This window comes from Nannospalax galili, unplaced genomic scaffold, assembly GCF_000622305.1.
Source record: "Nannospalax galili isolate Female #2095 unplaced genomic scaffold, S.galili_v1.0 scaffold262, whole genome shotgun sequence".
In the NCBI taxonomy this organism is placed as follows: domain Eukaryota; kingdom Metazoa; phylum Chordata; class Mammalia; order Rodentia; family Spalacidae; genus Nannospalax; species Nannospalax galili.
Genome location: NW_008348083.1, coordinates 348,240 through 365,793, shown reverse-complemented (window position 1 = coordinate 365,793; position 17,554 = coordinate 348,240). Strand labels below are relative to the sequence as shown.

At 49.8% G+C, this 17,554-nt stretch overlaps 1 protein-coding gene across 10 annotated transcripts in view; it reads left to right on the top strand.

Annotated features, from left to right (window-relative positions):
* The window catches only part of Pnpla6 (patatin like phospholipase domain containing 6), a 36,460-nt gene that overhangs the window by 12,251 nt on the left and 6,655 nt on the right, over window positions 1-17,554 (top strand). For 5 of the 10 annotated variants that reach the window (XM_029569057.1, XM_029569058.1, XM_029569059.1 and 2 more), the window contains 17 exons: window positions 903-1,012; window positions 1,118-1,285; window positions 1,375-1,452; window positions 8,725-8,930; window positions 9,266-9,397; window positions 9,506-9,629; window positions 9,899-10,012; window positions 10,174-10,249; window positions 11,628-11,771; window positions 12,009-12,072; window positions 12,914-13,082; window positions 13,269-13,451; window positions 13,745-13,863; window positions 14,084-14,240; window positions 14,755-14,871; window positions 14,957-15,026; window positions 15,473-15,589. In XM_029569057.1, coding sequence (XP_029424917.1) covers window positions 903-1,012; window positions 1,118-1,285; window positions 1,375-1,452; window positions 8,725-8,930; window positions 9,266-9,397; window positions 9,506-9,629; window positions 9,899-10,012; window positions 10,174-10,249; window positions 11,628-11,771; window positions 12,009-12,072; window positions 12,914-13,082; window positions 13,269-13,451; window positions 13,745-13,863; window positions 14,084-14,240; window positions 14,755-14,871; window positions 14,957-15,026; window positions 15,473-15,589 — 2,148 coding nt within the window. Of the gene's footprint in view, window positions 1-902; window positions 1,013-1,117; window positions 1,286-1,374; window positions 1,453-8,724; window positions 8,931-9,265; window positions 9,398-9,505; window positions 9,630-9,898; window positions 10,013-10,173; window positions 10,250-11,627; window positions 11,772-12,008; window positions 12,073-12,913; window positions 13,083-13,268; window positions 13,452-13,744; window positions 13,864-14,083; window positions 14,241-14,754; window positions 14,872-14,956; window positions 15,027-15,272; window positions 15,390-15,472; window positions 15,590-17,554 lie in introns of all 10 variants that reach the window. The other 5 variants (XM_008844547.3, XM_029569056.1, XM_017800986.2 and 2 more) reach the window with 2 other exon arrangements.

The following is a 17,554-nucleotide window of genomic DNA, read 5'->3' as shown; positions in this document are numbered from 1 at the left end:
GGCTGGGCATGGTGGTGCACACCCTTAGTCCCAGCACTCGGTAAGCAGATGCAGGCGGATCTCTGTGAGTTCAAGGCCAGCCTCGTCTACAACAGCTGGGGCTACAGAGAGACCCTGTTTCAAAAAGACCAAAAAAAAAAATTTATTATTTTATATTTTTATGTTTATATGTGTATTGCCTGCATGTAGCTAAGTGCACCTGTGTCGTGCAATGCCCGTGGAGGACAGAAAAGGCTGTCGGATCCCCTGGAACTGGAGTTATAGACAGTTGTTAGCTGCCATGTGGGTGCTGGGATGCGAACCTGGGTCTTCTGCAAGAACATTCGGTGTTCTTAACCACTGAGCCATCTCTCCAACCCAAATTTATTATTTTTATTTTATGTGTGTGATTATATTGGCTGCATGTATGTACGTGCACCTGTGTCCAGCAATGCTCATGGAAGTCAGAAGAAGGCATTGGATTCCCCTGGAACTGGAGTTACAGATGGTTGTTAGCTGCCATGTGGATGCTAGGAATCGAACGCAGGACTTCAGCAAGAGTAGCCAGTGCTCTTAATCACTGAGCCATCTCTCCAGCCTCCTTGATTTTTTTTTTTTTCTTACCTGCAAAATGGGCATACCAGTTCTACTTCTTTGGGTCTAATATTTTGGTGGTATTCCCTAAGAGCTGTTCTCCCAACTGTGTTGAGAAAGATGTGGAGAGGGAGTGAGGCCACCAGGCAGTCATATTTGCCGTGGTTGCAGATTGGCATAAGTTGGGACTGGTCTTAACTCTGGTCACTGGGTTATTTGTTTATTTATTTATTTTGGAGCTGGGGATGGAACCAATGACCCTATACATGCTGAGCAAGTGCTTCATCATCAAATTCTACCCAGGCTTTTTTGCCCTCCTCTACTCACAGGCTTGCAAGGTGGGCCCCGTTCAGACTTTGACATGGCCTATGAACGGGGTCGGATCTCTGTGTCCCTGCAAGAAGAGGCCTCCGGGGGACCCCAGACAGCCCCTGCTCGGGTGAGCCCTTCCTTCTCTCCCAACCCACAGTCTTCCTTCCAGTGGCCAAGTCATCCAAAAAGGGTGATTGAAAGGGCAGAAAGTCACAAGCTCTGCCTCACACAGACACCCACTCAGGAGCCACGGGAACAGCCAGCAGGTGCGTGTGAATATAGTTACTGTGAAGACGAGTCGGCCACAGGTGGCTGTCCTTTCGGGCCCTACCAAGGCCGCCAGACCAGCAGCATCTTTGAGGCCGCAAAGCGAGAGCTGGCTAAGCTGATGCGGATTGAGGTGGGCAGGCAGCCCTGGGAGGCTGGGGATGGGGGAAGTGGATGTGAGGCCTGGCTGGATCTCTCTCAACTTGCTCCCCTGCCCCCCAGGACCCCTCTCTCCTGAACAGCAGAGTCCTGCTGCATCACGCCAAAGCTGGCACCATCATCGCCCGCCAGGGGGACCAGGTGAGGCTGACTCTTGACCTCTGGTATCAGATCACTTCCTCTGACCTCTGATCCCTGACCTTTATGTACTGATTGCTGCTTTCCCTCCTTGAGCATTGATCTCTCATCCCTATAATTTTTATTTATTTATTTTTATTTTATGTGTATGAGCGTTTTGCCTACATATATAAGTGTACCACATGCAGGCAGTGCCCACATAGGTCAGAAGAGGGCCTTGAATCACCTGGAACTGGAGTTAAGGACAGCTGTTAGCTGCCATATGGATGCTGGGAACTGAACCTGGGTCCTCTGTGAGAGCCCCCAATGTTCTTAACTGCTGGGCCATCTCTCCAGCCCCACATATCCATAATTTTGAGTCTCTTACTCTTGAGGGGTTTTTGCGGTTTCTTTTTTTTTCTTTGACAGGGTCTCAATGTATAGCTCTGGCTGGCCTGGAACTCACTATGTAGACCAGGCTGGCCTGGATTTCACAGAGATCCACCTGCCCCTGCCTCTTGAGTGCTGGTATTAGAAGTATGCACAACCACAACTGGCCCACCCTTGGGATTTATGACCTTCACTCCAAGTCCCATGATCCTTCACCTCCCACCCACTGAACTTTTTCTCCTCAGGTCCTAACCTCTGAATCTCTCCAGCTGTAGCTCTTCCTGTGGCCTCTATGTTCCGAACATTTTTTCTCTTTTTTTTTCTGTCTTTTTTTGAGACAGGGTCTCCCTGTAGCCCCAGCTGTCCTGGAACTCACTAAGTAGACCAGACTGGCCTTGAACTCACAGAGCTCCACCTGCCCCTACCTCCCGAGTGCTGGGATTAAAGGCGTGCGCCACCACGCCCGGTTTGTTCTGAACTTTTGATTCCATTATATTCCCCCACATTCTGCTTGCTTTTAGCCCTGGTGCCTGCTAGGATATGTCCCCATTAAATAGGTTGGAATAGGGCTGGGGATGTTGCTCAGTAGGTAGAGAGTGCTTGCCTAGCATGCAAGAAGCCTTGGGTTCCATCCCCAGCATCATAGAAACTGGGCTTAATGGTGCACACCTGTTATCTCAGCATTCTGGAGGAAGATCAGAATTTCAAAGTTCAAAGTTAGTCTGGGCTGGGGACTGGGGACTGGGTTCAGTGGTTATGAGCACTGGCTGTTCTTGCAGAGGACCCAGGTTCAGTTCCCAGCACTCACATGAAAGCTAATAACCATCACTAATTCCAGTTCCAGGGGATTCAATACCCTCTTCTGGCCTCCATGAGCACTGTATATATGTGGTCCATATATATACATGCAAAACACTCATACAGATAAAGTGAAGATAAATAAGCTGAGCGAGGTGGCACAGGCCTTTAATCCCAGTACTTGGTAGGCAGAGGCAGGTAGATCTCGATGAAATCCAGGTCAGCCTGGTCTATATAGCCAGTTCTAGGCCAGCTGGAGCTGCAGGGAGACCCTATCTCAAAAAACTTAAATAATTTTTTTTTTTTAAGTCAGTCTGGAGGACTGGAGAGATGGCTTAACGGTTAAGAACACTGGCTGTTCTTGCAAAGGACCTGGGTTCGGTTCCCAGCACCCACATGATGGCAAACAACCATCTATAACTCCCAATTCTAGGGGATTCAGTGCCATCTTCTACAGGCAATGTACACACATGGTGGACTTACATACATGCAGGCAAAGCACTCACACACAGGGACCTGAACTCTATTTCTCTCACTTTAGTGGCAAGTGCTTTCCATAGAGCCATCTCCCCAGCCCCTGAATGAGTTTCTACACTTTTCCCAAACTTGTTATATGACCTTGGGCAAAGATTCTAGAAAGTTCTCAGCTTCCTCAACCTGAGGCATTGGAGGTAATAAATAGAAACAACCAGCCCTTTGCATAAAATGGGCTAGGAAAGGTGATGGCCTAGGAAAGATTAGCAGCACCTCACAGTGCTGTGGGGTCTCTGGTGATAGTTGAAGCCAGTGATGAGATAGAAGTGGTGAGAGGCTTGGGCTGGAGTGGTGGGGCCAGTGAAGCATCATCCCTTCCAGCTACTGAGAGGTCCTGTCACTTGACTAGGTGGGTGGATCAGCTGCCATCTCTTCAGCCATTGGCTCCTTTTGGAGAGGAAATTAGATGAGGCTAATACCAGCCATGCATGGTCCTGAGGGGATGAGCTGAGGAAGTGTGGTAACAGGACTTTGCAGAGGCCCCTGGGTCTTGCTTATCTGGAAGACTGTTGAGCTGAACCCAGCCCTGGCCTGGCCTACCAAAGCGGCTGGTCTACAGCCCCTCAAGGCCTTGCAGGTGTGTGTGGAGGGGTCTTCCCGGTTTCACTTGGGACTGCTGTGATGTTCTGTCTCTAATATTCCATACAGTGCTGCTTTTAATTTTATATGCGTGAGTGTTTTGCCTGTGTGTGTGTGTGTGTGTGTAAGTTCACCACATGCATGCAGTACCTATGGAGGCCAGAGATGGTATCAGATCCCCTGGAACTGGAGTTAAGGATGTTTGTTAGCCACCATGTGGGTGCTGGGAGCCAAACCCAGGTCCTCTGCAAGAGCAGCCAGTGCCCTTAAGTTCTGAGGCATCTCTCCAGCCTCAGTGCTGCTTTAAAAATAATTTTTTAAATTACATTTATTGGCTGCGTGTGGTGGCGTACACTTTTAATCCTAGCACTTGAGAGGCAGAGGAGGGTGGATCTCTGTGAGTTCAAGGCCAGCCTGGTCTACATAGCGAATTCCAGGTCAGCAGGGAGACCTCGTTTCCACAAAAGACCCCCCTCAAAAAATTACATTTATTTATGTGTATGTGTGTATATGGAGGTCAGAGTACAATTTGTAGAGAGTCAGTTTTCTCCTTCCACTAACCATGTGGGTATCAGAAATTAAAAGCTCGCAGCACCACTATGTTTGGGGATTCAAACTCCTGTCATTGCACTTGCAAAATAAGCACTTTACCAACTATGCCATCAACCCCCTTAAAGGTAATTTTATGGACTATTTTTACTGCCTCCTTTTTTGTTGTTGTTGTTGTTTGTCTTTTTTGAGATAGGGTCTCCCTGTAGCTCCAGCTGGCCTGGAAGTTGCAATGTAGACCAGGCTGGCCTTGAATTCACAGAGATCCACCTGTCTCTGCCTCTGAGTGCTGGGATTAAAGGTGTGCGCCTGGCCTCTTGTTTTGAATGCAACCTCTCCCACAAGGTCAGGTGTGGAATTTCCTACTTGTATCTTGTTGATACCCAAACAGTTTCAGATTTTATAGCATATGTATTTGGGATTTTCAGATTAGAGACACTGAGCCTTAGAGATGGTGCATGAAACCTACTTGGGGGGGTGCTGTGTACAGTTAGGTTTCTTAGTGTTGACACTATTTTGATACTTCAGCCTTGCACTGCGCTGGGCATTCTAGCACCCTGGAGGGCAAAACCACTTCCAGTTAAGAAGCACAGGGCCAGTCATATGGCTTAGGGGGTAAAGGGGCTTGCTGCTAAGCCTGGCAACCTGACTCCATCCCAGCACTTGGAGACACAGCACTTGGAGACACTCTCTGTGAGTGAGTTCCAGGCCAGCCAAGGCTACATAGTGAGACCGTTTCAAAACTAACTGCTAGATGCAATGGGCTTTATAGTGAGACCCCTATCTCAAAAAAAACAAAAACAAAAAATAGGGGCTAGAAAGATGACTCGATGGTTAAAAGCACTGGCTGCTCTCACAGAGGACCTGCGTTCGGTTCCCAGCACTCACATAGTAGCTAACAACCATGTGAACTCCAGTTCCAGGGAATCAGATGTCTTCTGTCCTTGAGAATTGCACACATGGGTGTACTTATAGTCATGCAGACAAAACACTTACACATAAAATAAAGATAAAATCTTTTACAAACCTAAAAAGCCTAAAACAAGGGGCGCTCCTAAGCAATGATAGTTGAGGTTGTCCTCTGGTTTTTATATGCAGATATACACATTTTCATGCACAAGTATTCCTAATCTAATAACATGGCAGCCTGATCCCAAACACAACCTGGAAATTTTCTTAGAAGGTTCTGGCACCTGTACATGTGTATACTCAACCTAGCCCCTCATCATATTGGTTTGTTGTCCAACCTCAGACAGGTTGGCATGGCAGGTCGGAGAGGATTCCCTCATCTTGGGGCCCATCCAGTTCCAGATTTATAAAGGGCAAGAATGTGTTCAGGTTGGTAAGGCTAACATCCATTTCCAGAGCATCTGCTGTGTTCCAGATCCTGTGCTGCCTGCTATACCAAGAGGCAAGAAAAACCAGTATGGGCCCAGCTGCTGGGCAGCCTGCAGTCCTGGGGGACATGACTCAAAGGAGCATACAAGTCCTCATAAACTCAGAGGGCTCAATAGTACAAAGGGCAGGCTCAACGACTGGCTTAAACAGGGCAGCACCTCTGGGGAAGTGATCACCAGCTAAGGAGGAAGGGTGGGGAACAATTAACTGGGTGTAACTGGAGGCAAGGTCAGAGAGGAGTCAGGAGGTTGTGCAAAAGTCTTGGGGTGAAAGAATGCCTAGCATGTGTATGGCCAGGAGTTTCTTTTTCATTCTTACATTTATTATGTGTGGGGGTGAGCACGGCCAATAGTGTGTGTGTGGAAGTTCTAAGACAACTTTTGGGAGCTGGTTCTCTCCTTCCATAGTGTGGGTCCTGGGGATCAGACTCAGGTCACCAGACTTGGTGGTAGGCACTTTTACCTGCTGAGCCATCTTGTCATCCCCAAAGGGATCTTTTTAAGAAGTAGGTCACATTATTGAGAGGTAATTTACAATGTATACAGTTTGTCCATTTAAAGTGTATGCTTTGTTAGGTTTTTGTACATTTGCAGAGTTGTGCGATCAATTTTGGAATGTGCATCATCTTGAAAAGAAATCCCATTCCGTTAACTATCAACCTCACACCTCAGTCTCCAGCAATCACTAATTGACTCCACAAACTTAACTTATTTTGTTTTTGTTCTTTATGTGTATGCGTGTTTTGCCTGCATGAACTTAAGTGTATCCCAGTTGTGCAATGCCATGGAGGCCAGAAGAGGGCATCAGTTCCCTTGGAACTGGAGTTACAGTTGTAAACTGCCGTATGGATGCTCGGAACTGAACCCGGGTCCTCTATAAGATCAGCCAATACTCTTATTCTCTCCAGACTGTTTTTATATTTTGAGACAGGGTCTCTTGTAGCCCACACTGACCTCGAACTTGATAGGTAAATGAAGCAGGCCTTGAACTCCCAATCCTCCTGCCTCAACCTAAGTGCTGAGATTACAAACATCTATTGACACACCTGGATGTATATAGGTCTTGTAGGCTCCTGAGAGATGTTTTGAAAAGAATTCATGGGTCTTAATCTGGTGATCCATTAGCAATGTCTGTCCTGGTTGCAGACTCAGGTTTCTGCTAGCAAACTCTGCATTCATGGATTGAACAAACAAGGACCAAAAGCATAATTAGTCCTATGATAGCTGTGTTGGTGCTAAACAGGCACAAGAATGCAGTATGACAATTATTTACATACTATTTACATAGTTTGAGGGATTCTAAGTCATCTAGAAATGGTTTAAAGTTCTACAGGAGGGTGTGTGTACAGGTTGGATGCAAATCCAGCACCATTTTGTCCAGGTAACTTAAGCATCATGGATTTTGGTATCCACAGGGTGTCCCTGGAACAATTATGGTGAACACTAAGAAAAGACTAATCACTCATGTCCAGTCTTTAACTTCTTTCCCTGCTTTTGTGTTTTGTTTTGTTTTGTTTATTTTTATTTTATGTGTATGAATGTTTTGCATGAATGTATGTAAGTGTATTACCATGTGCCCCAAGAGGCTAGTAGAGGGTGTGTCAGCTGTCCTGTGGGTGCTGGGAACAGAACCCAGGTCCTCTGCAAGAGCAGCCAATGTGCTTAACTGCTGAGCCCCTCTATTTTTGCATTTCCAGAGTGCTGGGATGACAGGTGTGTGCCCCTACACTGGTCATGTGTATATGGTGCTGGAGATTGAGGTTTTTCTCTCTGCTAGGCAAGCATGCTACCATGTGAGCTACATTTTAAATTATGACAGGGTCTCATGTAGCCCAGGCTAGTCTTGAACTGGCACATAGCTGAGTTTCTGATCTTCTTGCCTCTCCTTCCCAAGTGCTAGGATTACAGGCATGCACCACTATGTCCAGTTTATGTGGTGCTGGGAATCAAATGCAGGACCTTGTAAATGCTAGGCAAGTGCTCTGCCAACTAGCTACATCTCAGCCATTTTAATTGTGTTCCATTTATTTTACTTTTAGTTTTTATTTAATTTACGGTTTTTTGAGACAGGTCTCACTATGTAGCTGTGGCTGACTTAGAACTACCATGTAGACCAGGCTGGCCTGGAACTCGCCAAGCTCAACCGCCTGGAACTCAGGGACTAAAGGCCTGTGCCACCTGCCCAGCACTTTTTTTTTCCTTTTCTTTTTGAGACAGGGTCTCCCTGTAGCTCCATCTGGCCTGGAACTTGCTATATAGACCAGGCTGGTTTCGAACGCATAGAGATCCACCTGCCTCTGCCTCCCAAGTGCTGAGATTAAAAGCATGCACCACCACACCCAGCCCAGCACTTTTATTCCATTTTATTATTTTATTCTATTTTAGACAATGTCTCCCTGTAGCCCCAGGTGGCCCAGAACTCCCTGTGTAGACCAGGCTGGCTTCAGTCTCACAGAGATCCACCTACCTCTACCTCAAGAGTGCTAGGATTAAAGGCAGGCGCTTCCATTTTATTTTTGTTATGCAGCTCTGGTTGACTTCACACTCAAGCAATACTCCTTGCCGCAGCCTTCCAAGTACTGGGATTATACAGGCATTCCACCATACCTGCCACAGCCTTCCAAGTACTGGGATTACAGGCATTCCACCATACCTGCCACAGCCTTCCAAGTACTGGGATTACAGGCATTCCACCATACCTGTTTCTCACTTTTGTTGTTGCTATTGAGCTAGGATCTCAAATAGTTGGGTGACCTCCAACTTGCTATGTAGCCCAGGATGACCTTGAATCCTCTCTCTTCCCCCTTCCTCCTGACTCTATCTCCTGAGTGCTGGGATTACAGGTGTACATATCACACCTGTAATCTGGTGGTAGGACTCAAACCCAGGGCCTAGTGCTTGCTAAACTAGGCAAGCATTCTCCCAATGGAGCTACAGCTGTCCTGGTTCACTTTTCCTCCTTTCATTTTTCCTGTGAGGCACACCAACTTGAGTTTGGGGAAGGGAGTTGTTGCTGGCTCCTCTCATTTTCCAGCTCTGGTCCTAACAGGATGTGAGCTTGCACTTCGTTCTCTGGGGCTGCCTGCACGTTTACCAGCGCATGATCGACAAGGCGGAGGAAGTGTGCCTCTTCGTGGCGCAGCCTGGGGAGCTGGTGGGGCAGCTGGCAGTACTCACCGGGGAACCCCTCATCTTCACACTACGTGCCCAGAGGGACTGCACCTTCCTGAGGATCTCCAAATCCGACTTCTACGAGTAGGACTGGGATGGGGTGGGTGTGACAGTTCCTTTCTGCCCACTACTCGACTTCTAGAAGCCCACTACTCGACTTCTAGAAGGACAGGAAGGAACCCCCAGATAATTTTTTTTGAGATAGTCTCGTTATGTAGCATAGCTGGCCTGGAACTCGCTAGTAGACCAGGCTGGATTCTATCTCACAGAGATCCGTTTGCCTCTTCCTCCCCATGCCCCGCGACGAAGCAGTTTTGAGTCCTTCCTATTTAACTTAGAAGCAGACACCCACTTTCTTCCCTCCTTGTGGGCAGTTCCACGAGGTCCCTGGCTTACACATACCATCTTTTCGCTTGCAGGATCATGCGTGCACAGCCCAGTGTGGTGCTGAGCGCGGCGCACACAGTGGCCGCCAGGATGTCGCCCTTCGTGCGCCAGATGGACTTTGCCATAGACTGGACAGCTGTGGAGGCCGGTCGTGCACTTTACAGGTGCAACCCCTTGATCCCACCTGACTCCTCAGACTCTACCTACAAGGTCTGGACTTTGCCTGGCTTTTGCTCTCCCACACCCAACATGCACTCTCCCCCCAACCCCAGGCAGGGTGACCGCTCTGACTGCACCTACATCGTGCTCAATGGGCGGCTCCGCAGTGTCATCCAACGAGGCAGTGGCAAGAAGGAGCTAGTGGGAGAGTATGGCCGTGGGGACCTCATCGGTGTGGTAAGGGCAGCCAGCTCCCTGCCACCACACACGCACACACACACACACACACACACACACACAGCTCCCTGCCACCACACACACGCACGCACACACTGACCTCTGTTCATTCCAAGCGAAGTCTCCCCCTCCCTCCAAACGCACATCATCCACGGTCATTTGATGGGCGTGGGGAATGCAACCCTCAGCTTCCACACAGGCCACTTCCCTGGCTCCTTCCTGTGGGTCTAGGGCAATCAATCCCATGGAATTCCTGTTTTCCATCCCAGGTGGAGGCGCTCACCCGGCAGCCCCGAGCCACCACGGTGCACGCGGTGCGCGACACGGAGCTGGCCAAACTCCCGGAGGGCACCTTAGGCCACATCAAACGTCGGTACCCACAGGTGCATCTCTACTTGGACCAGGCGGTTGGGAGTAGGGGCGGGGCTACACAGTGGCGGGGCCCAGGTAAAGGATCCCCAAGCCTCCCAGGGTGGAGGAATGCAAAGTGAGACTCACACAATCGCTATTGTCTGACTGAACACCATTCTCCATGGTTCCCCAGGTCGTAACTCGACTCATCCACCTGCTGAGCCAGAAAATTCTAGGCAATCTGCAGCAGCTGCAGGGACCCTTCCCAGGTGAAAGCCTGTGGGCACCGGAGCATGCGGGGCGGGGGGTATGTGGGTATGGGGTGCGGTAATAGTCTGGCGCCAAAAACACGCTTTGTAGGTGGAAGCGCTAGCTCCTAAAGCTTCCTGGGAAATAGAGTTCGGCTGTAATCTTGCTGGGGGCGGGGTTAGTGGCAGTCAGAGGTCTGGTGCATGCTGGGAAATGGAGTCCTAGTCGCAGAACCCCCTGTTTGATTTTGATGGCCTTAAAAGTGTCTCCTTGAGAGAGTCTTTTTTTTTTGTCTTTTTGAGACAGGGCCTCCCTATAGCCCCAGCTGGCCTGGGACTTACTATGTAGACCAGGCTGATCTCCCCAGGAACTCAGAGAGATCTGCCTGCCTCTGTCTCCCCAGCCCTGGGACTAAAGGCGTGCACCACCACACCCGGCCATTTATTTGGTGTATATGTGTGTGTAGGGGTAAGGGGTCAACTTGCAAATAACGGTTTTCTCCTTCCACTATGGTGATCCCAGAGATTGAACCTGGTAGTCAGGCTTGGCAAAAAGCACGTTCCTGAACTGAGCCTTGTGGCTTGCCCAAGGGAGTAGATTCACTTTTTCTTTTTACTTTTCTTTTTGTCTCTTTTGGAGCGGGGGCAGAAATGGAGGACAGGGTCTCCTTGTAGCCCTAGCTGGCCTGGAACTCATTGTGTAGACCAGGCTGGCCTGGATCTCATAGAGATCCACCTGTCTCTGCCTCTCAAGTGCTGTTTTAAAGGTGTGTGCCACCACACCAAGTGGGGTGGATTCTTAAACCCGGAGGTTGATTGGTTCCTGTCTGAGGACTTGCTACTCAATATAACACCTTTAATCCCAGCACTTGGGAGGTAGAGACAGGCGGATCTCAGTGAAATCAAGGTCATCCTGGTCTACATAGTGAGTTCCAGGACAGCTGGGACTACAGGGAGACCTTACTTTAAAAAAAAAAAAAAAAAAAAAGAGCTTGGATGAAAGGGGGGAGGAAGAAGAAGAGGAAGAATAGAGGTAGTGGGAGGTAGGGCAGGACAAGGAAGGAGAGAAGGTATCGGAGGATAAAGAGGAAGCAGAGAGAAAATGGAAGAGATGGGGGAGGAAGAAGAAGGGATGGTAGAGGATAAGGGGGAAGAAGGAGAAAAGGTGGAGAGAGGAAGAAGAGGAGGTGGAGGCAGAGGAAACGTAAGACGAAGTAGCATAAGAGGTGGAGGGGCTCCTAGACTCCATGCCCATTCCCTAAACCCTGTGGAGGAGGAGACAGAGGATGAGCAGAAAGAGGAGTAGGGGGGGAGGAGGACCTGTAGGAGGCAGCTGTCTACCTACATGGGTTGTAGGTAGACACTGGGTTGCTCAGCAGATCATCCTTTGGGGTCTCAGCAGGCTCTGGACTCAGTGTCCCGCAACACTCAGAACTCACCAACCCAGCCAGCAACCTGTCCACTGTGGCCATCCTCCCCGTGTGTGCCGAGGTCCCCATGATGGCCTTCACCCTGGAACTGCAGCATGCTCTGCAAGCCATTGGTCAGCAGGAAGAAGGGGCAAGGGTGTGGGCAGCCAGGGGGCATTGGGCTGACTATCAGTCTGGCAGGTGGAAGTGTGTATATGCACTGTGCCTTTGTAAGTGGGGAAGTGGGAGGTGAGATAGAAGAGGGTCCCAGGCCACCGGGATGGGTGATGAATATTCTGTTTTGGGAAAGGCTTCCCTTACCCCTCAGTGTTCCTCTAGGGTCCTAACTTCACTTCCTCATCCACTACCAGGTCCCACACTCCTCCTGAACAGTGACATCATCCGGGCGCGCCTGGGGGCCTCTGTGTTAGATAGGTTTGTGTTGTGTTTGGGAGTGGGCATCGAGGGTGGAAAGTCTATATACGAGATTCTTTCAGATTGGGTTGGAATGCTACTCTCTGGGTCAGTTAGGAGACAGTGGGGTGAATACCCCCCCAACAAGGGTGTCCAACTGGAAACCCAGGGGTTGTATGCAGCCCAGGGCAGCTACGAACGTAGCCCAACACAAAATTGTAAATTTACTGAAAACATCTTCTTTTTGCAATTTTTTAACTTGATTATACATTTATTTGTTTTTTAAATGTGTATGAGTGTTTTGTCTGCATGTATGTACTTGCATCACATTTGGGCAAACCCATGGATGCCAGAACTGGAGTTACAGATAGTTGTTAGCCACCATGTGGGTGGTGGGAACCGAACCCAGGTCCTCTGCAAGAGCAGCCAGTGCTGTTTACTGCTAAGCCATCTCTCCAGTCATGAGTATCTGGGGTCTCTCTGTAGCCCCAGCTGGGCCTCTATCTCACAGAGATCACCTGCTTCTGCTTCCCAGGTGCTGGGATTAAAGGCCTGTGCCACCACACCCAGCGTAACTGCAGTTCTTAAGCATGAGCTCTGTAGATGATAAAGTTGTGTCCTAACACCATACAGAATAAACATGTATGGCATCATGCAAAATAAACAAGTATGACATCATGCATAAATAAACATATATGTTTTGTAATCCCTGGGTCCCCTGCTTCACAGCTCTGCTGTGGCTTGAACTGCCATTATTGGGGCCTGGATATCTAAACCCCTCCTGGCAATAGATTGGTGTATGGGGAGAGGTTGCAGGGCCCCAGGCCAGCTCCAAGATGACCATTCCCTTGTCTCATCCCAGCATCCAAGAGTTCCGGCTATCAGGGTGGCTGGCCCAGCAGGAAGATGCACATCGCATAGTCCTCTACCAAACAGATACCTCGCTGACACCCTGGACCGTGCGCTGCCTGCGCCAGGCCGACTGCATCCTCATTGTGGGCCTGGGTGACCAGGAACCCACAGTTGGCCAGGTCTGGAGGCTGTGTACAGTGACCTTCACCCTATCCTTAAGGATCCCATCCCTTGCCCTCCTGCACCTGCATCATCAGACCACGTGCACCCACACTCACCATGCAGCTGTATCATCAGGGACCTGAGCTTGGCCAGGTGGGGGTTGGGAAGATATCAGTGACCTCCGGTGTCTTGGTCTTCCACAGCTGGAGCAGATGCTGGAGAACACGGCCGTGCGAGCCCTAAAGCAGCTGGTCTTACTACACCGAGAGGAAGGCCCGGGCCCCACACGCACCGTAGAGTGGCTCAACATGCGCAGTTGGTGCTCAGGGCACCTGCATCTACGCTGTCCTCGCCGCCTTTTTTCCCGCCGCAGCCCTGCTAAACTGGTGAGGACTGTGGCCTGGAGGGGTCCTGGGAGGCACGCCCTCATCTGCCTGTGGTTGAGGTTTAGGAGTATTCCCTCCTTTGCTTGGGAGACCAGGGTTCAGGGAGTGCCTGGTGAGGGACCCCCGGAAAGCATACCTTCATCTGTCTAGGGGCAGAACTTGGGGAACTGGGGCAATGTCTGGACCAGTAGTGGGGTATAGGGTAGCAAAATTCAGGCTGTGGCTAGGAATCCCTTAGGTCTGGCCCCCATCACCCCAGCCTAATGGATCTCTGTCCTCTCCCTGATTCCCAGCACGAGCTATATGAAAAGGTTTTCTCCAGGCGTGCCGACCGGCACAGCGACTTTTCACGGTTGGCTCGAGTCCTCACAGGAAACACTATTGCCTTGGTGCTGGGTGGGGGCGGAGCCAGGTAAGGGGTGGGGCCATCTTAAAGGCGGGACTTTCTTTCCCTGGGCATCCTATGGGGTGGGGCCAGGGTGCCCAAGGAGTGGAGCTTACTCCCTGGGAGAGACCCCACTGGTTCCTCAGCTATGAAGAAAGGGGGAAAGGGGGAGGTGGAAGCAGGAGAATTTCTGGAGTAGGGTCTAAGTGGCCTTCCAGATTGTCCCTGGGTCCCCTCCTTTCCACAGAGGCTGCTCACATATTGGGGTGCTGAAGGCATTAGAAGAGGCAGGGGTACCAGTCGACCTTGTGGGTGGCACATCTATCGGCTCCTTCATCGGGGCCCTGTATGCAGAGGAACGCAGCGCCAGCAGAACGAAACAGCGGGCCCGGGAATGGGCCAAGGTATGTGTTTTGTGAAGGTGGGGGGCCAGGGGTGCAGTGCAAGGATCCTAGAAGTACAAGGATACCCATGACTATGCTATAACCGGACCAAGAAGTGGGACTAGGTACTCAGGTACTCAGGAGAGTCTGCCTAAATCCTTATAGACCTATCCTTGGACCTTGAATAACTCCTCTGTGACTTCTTTATTAAAAGCCCTAGCCCCTGATCCCAGCTATAGCAATCCCCGTTGTGGGTGTGTTCTTGCATGTCCCATGGTGACTGATGTCTTTGTGGCCTTAAGGGACAACTTTAATTTTTATTTTATGTCTATGGTGTTTTGCCTGCATGTATGTAAGTATCTCCATGTCATACAGTGCCCATGGGGACCAGAAGAGGGCATTGGATCTCCTGGAATTGGAGTAACAGATGACACGTGTGTGCTGAGAACTGAACCTGGGTCCTCTGCAAGAGCAGCCATTGCTCTTAACCGAGGAGTCATCTCTCCAGACCTAAGAGACATCCCCTTGTCCCTAGGGTATGACTTCTGTCCTGGAGCCTGTATTGGACCTCACATACCCAGTCACCTCCATGTTCACGGGCTCAGCCTTTAACCGCAGTATCCACCGTGTTTTCCAGGATAAACAGATCGAGGTATGCCCATCCCCCAACCCAGCCCTGCCCACCTCTTCCCACAAGTGTTTTCCACCTTCCTCTATCTTGGTCTTTACCCCCACAGGACCTATGGCTGCCTTACTTCAACGTCACCACAGACATTACTGCTTCAGCCATGCGTGTCCATAAAGATGGTGGGTGCTATCCTGCCTGGCCCTGGCTACAATTGCTGTGGCCAGCTGTGTTGGGGTGGGTTGTAGGGGAGGGGCAGCTGAACGTCTGGGACGTTGTTAACATGATTGACCGTCCACCCCGGCCCGTCTACTGACCACTAACTGTCACCCACTAATGTCCTGAAAGGTCCCAGGTATGTCTGTCTTCAGGGGTGGGGAGCCAGGAGGCTTGTCAGGCACCTTACCCCCTCCCGCCGTCCCCCACAGGCTGTGTATGGCGTTACGTCCGGGCCAGTGCCTCCTACTGTCCCTACCTGCCCCCACTCTGCGACCCCAAGGACGGGCACCTGCTGGTGGATGGGTGTTACATTAACAACGTTCCAGGTCAGCGAGCCCACAGGCTGGCTGGGCCTCTGAGCGTGTCTGAGTGTGTCTGTGTGTCTGTGTCTGTGTGTCCCACTGGGCAGGCTCACTGTGGCGCTATGTGCGTGCCAGCATGACGCTCTCTGGCTACCTGCCCCCGCTGTGCGACCCGAAGGATGGGCACCTGCTCATGGACGGCGGCTACATCAACAACCTGCCAGGCAAGTGGCTGCCCGCCATGTGTATGCTGACTTATGCACATGTAGACTCAAATGAACAGGAACATCTGAACAGGCTCTGGAGGACACATGCAGACTTACACATGTGCATGCATACACTCAAGCACACAGATAGGAGGGTGTTCCTGTGAACAGAATTGCATGCATTTCAAACACATACCTTGGCCACAGTGTCACTCACCTTGCTAGGTAGAAGCAGGGCGATCACAAGTTCAGGACTATCCTCAGCTACACAGTGATTTTGAAACTAGCCTGTGCTACATGAGACGTTGTCTCAAAAATTGGGGCTGGGGATATAGCTCAGTTGGTAGAGTTTTTGCCTGGCATGGACAAAGTCTTGAGTGCCATCCCTCATGTAAACTCAGGGGTGGTGGTTATCATCCCAGCACTCAGCAGGTGAAGGCAGGAGGATCAGGACTTCAAGGCCATTTTCAGCCACATAGTAAGTTCAAGACCAGCCTGGGCTACTTGAGACTGTCTCAAAATAAATAAAATACAACTATGTGCTCATATGTTACATCACACAAATAGATGCATACAGGAGGGACACCAGCTGGTGCATAGTTACACATGCAACCACACCAGGAAATGTGTGGGTGGAGGGGGCACTTAATATGTGTATACCTGATCCCCATGAGTAGAAGGGGACACTTTTATATGTGCACACCCATTCCCCATGTATACTTGTTCCCTTAGGTTCTTACATAGGTAGAATGTATGCACATGTATGCACACACATACATACACGAAGCTGCATTTATCCACTCAAGCCAGTATATTCATTGACACCTGTCCTGCACGTTCTGTTGAACATGTGTGTACGTATACATCTATATAAGAAAAGGTGCCTACATGACCAAGCTAAGCATTCTTACATGTCTACCAATTTTCTTTTATGTGTATGAGTATTTTGCCTGTATGGATGTAAATGTACTAAGTGCCTGCAATGCCTGCAGAGGCCAGAGGAGGGCATTGGATCCCCTGGAACTGGAGTTATGACAGTTATTAGCTGCCATATGGGTGCTGGAAACAGCCAGTGCTCTTAACCGAGCCATCTGTGAGCCATCTCTGAGCCATCTCTCTAGCCCTGCCACCCACTTTTTTTTTTTTTTGAAACTGTGTCATTGTAGCCCAGGCTGGCCTCAAAATTTGATATGCAATCAAAGATGAGCTTGAACTTCTAACCCTCCTGCCTCCACCTCTGGACTGTTGGGATGACAGGTATGCCCTACCATGCCCAGTTCATGCAGTGCTGAGAATGGAACCCAGGCCTGTATGTGCTAGGTAAAGCAATCTACCAACTGAGACACATCCCCAGCATGCCCACTGACTTCATGTATGCAGATGAGAGGTGGGTGGGAGTATGTTTAAAGTTCATACTCTTGACACATGCATCCACAGACATCTAAGTCAGCTACACACACACTCATGTCCCATAAACCAGGAGTTGACTAACTATAGCCCATGCCTCAATCTGGGCCTGTGCTTGATTTATAAAGGAGGGTTTTTTTTTGTTGTTTTTTTTTTTTTGAGATAGGGTCTCACTGTCTAGGCTGGCCTGGAACTCACAGAAATCCACCTGCCTCTGCTTTCCAAGTCTGAGATTAAAGTCATGTGGTACCACACCTGGCCTTAACTACATTTAAAATTTTTTATTTTATGTGTATGGAGGTCAGAGGACAACTTTTGGGAATCTATTCTCTCCTTCCACCATGTAAGCCCTGGGGATTGAACTGAGGTGAGGTCTTGCTGGCCCTGTTTTTTGTTTGTTTGTTTGCTTGTTTTGTTTTGTTGTTTTTTGAGGCAGAGTCTTAGCTGGCTTGAAGTCCTAGCTGGCTTGGAACTCACTCTGTAGACCAACCAGGCCATCCTTGAACTCCCAGAAAACTGCCTACCTCTACCTCCCAAGTATTGGAATTAAAGGCATGTGCCATCACACCCAACTTG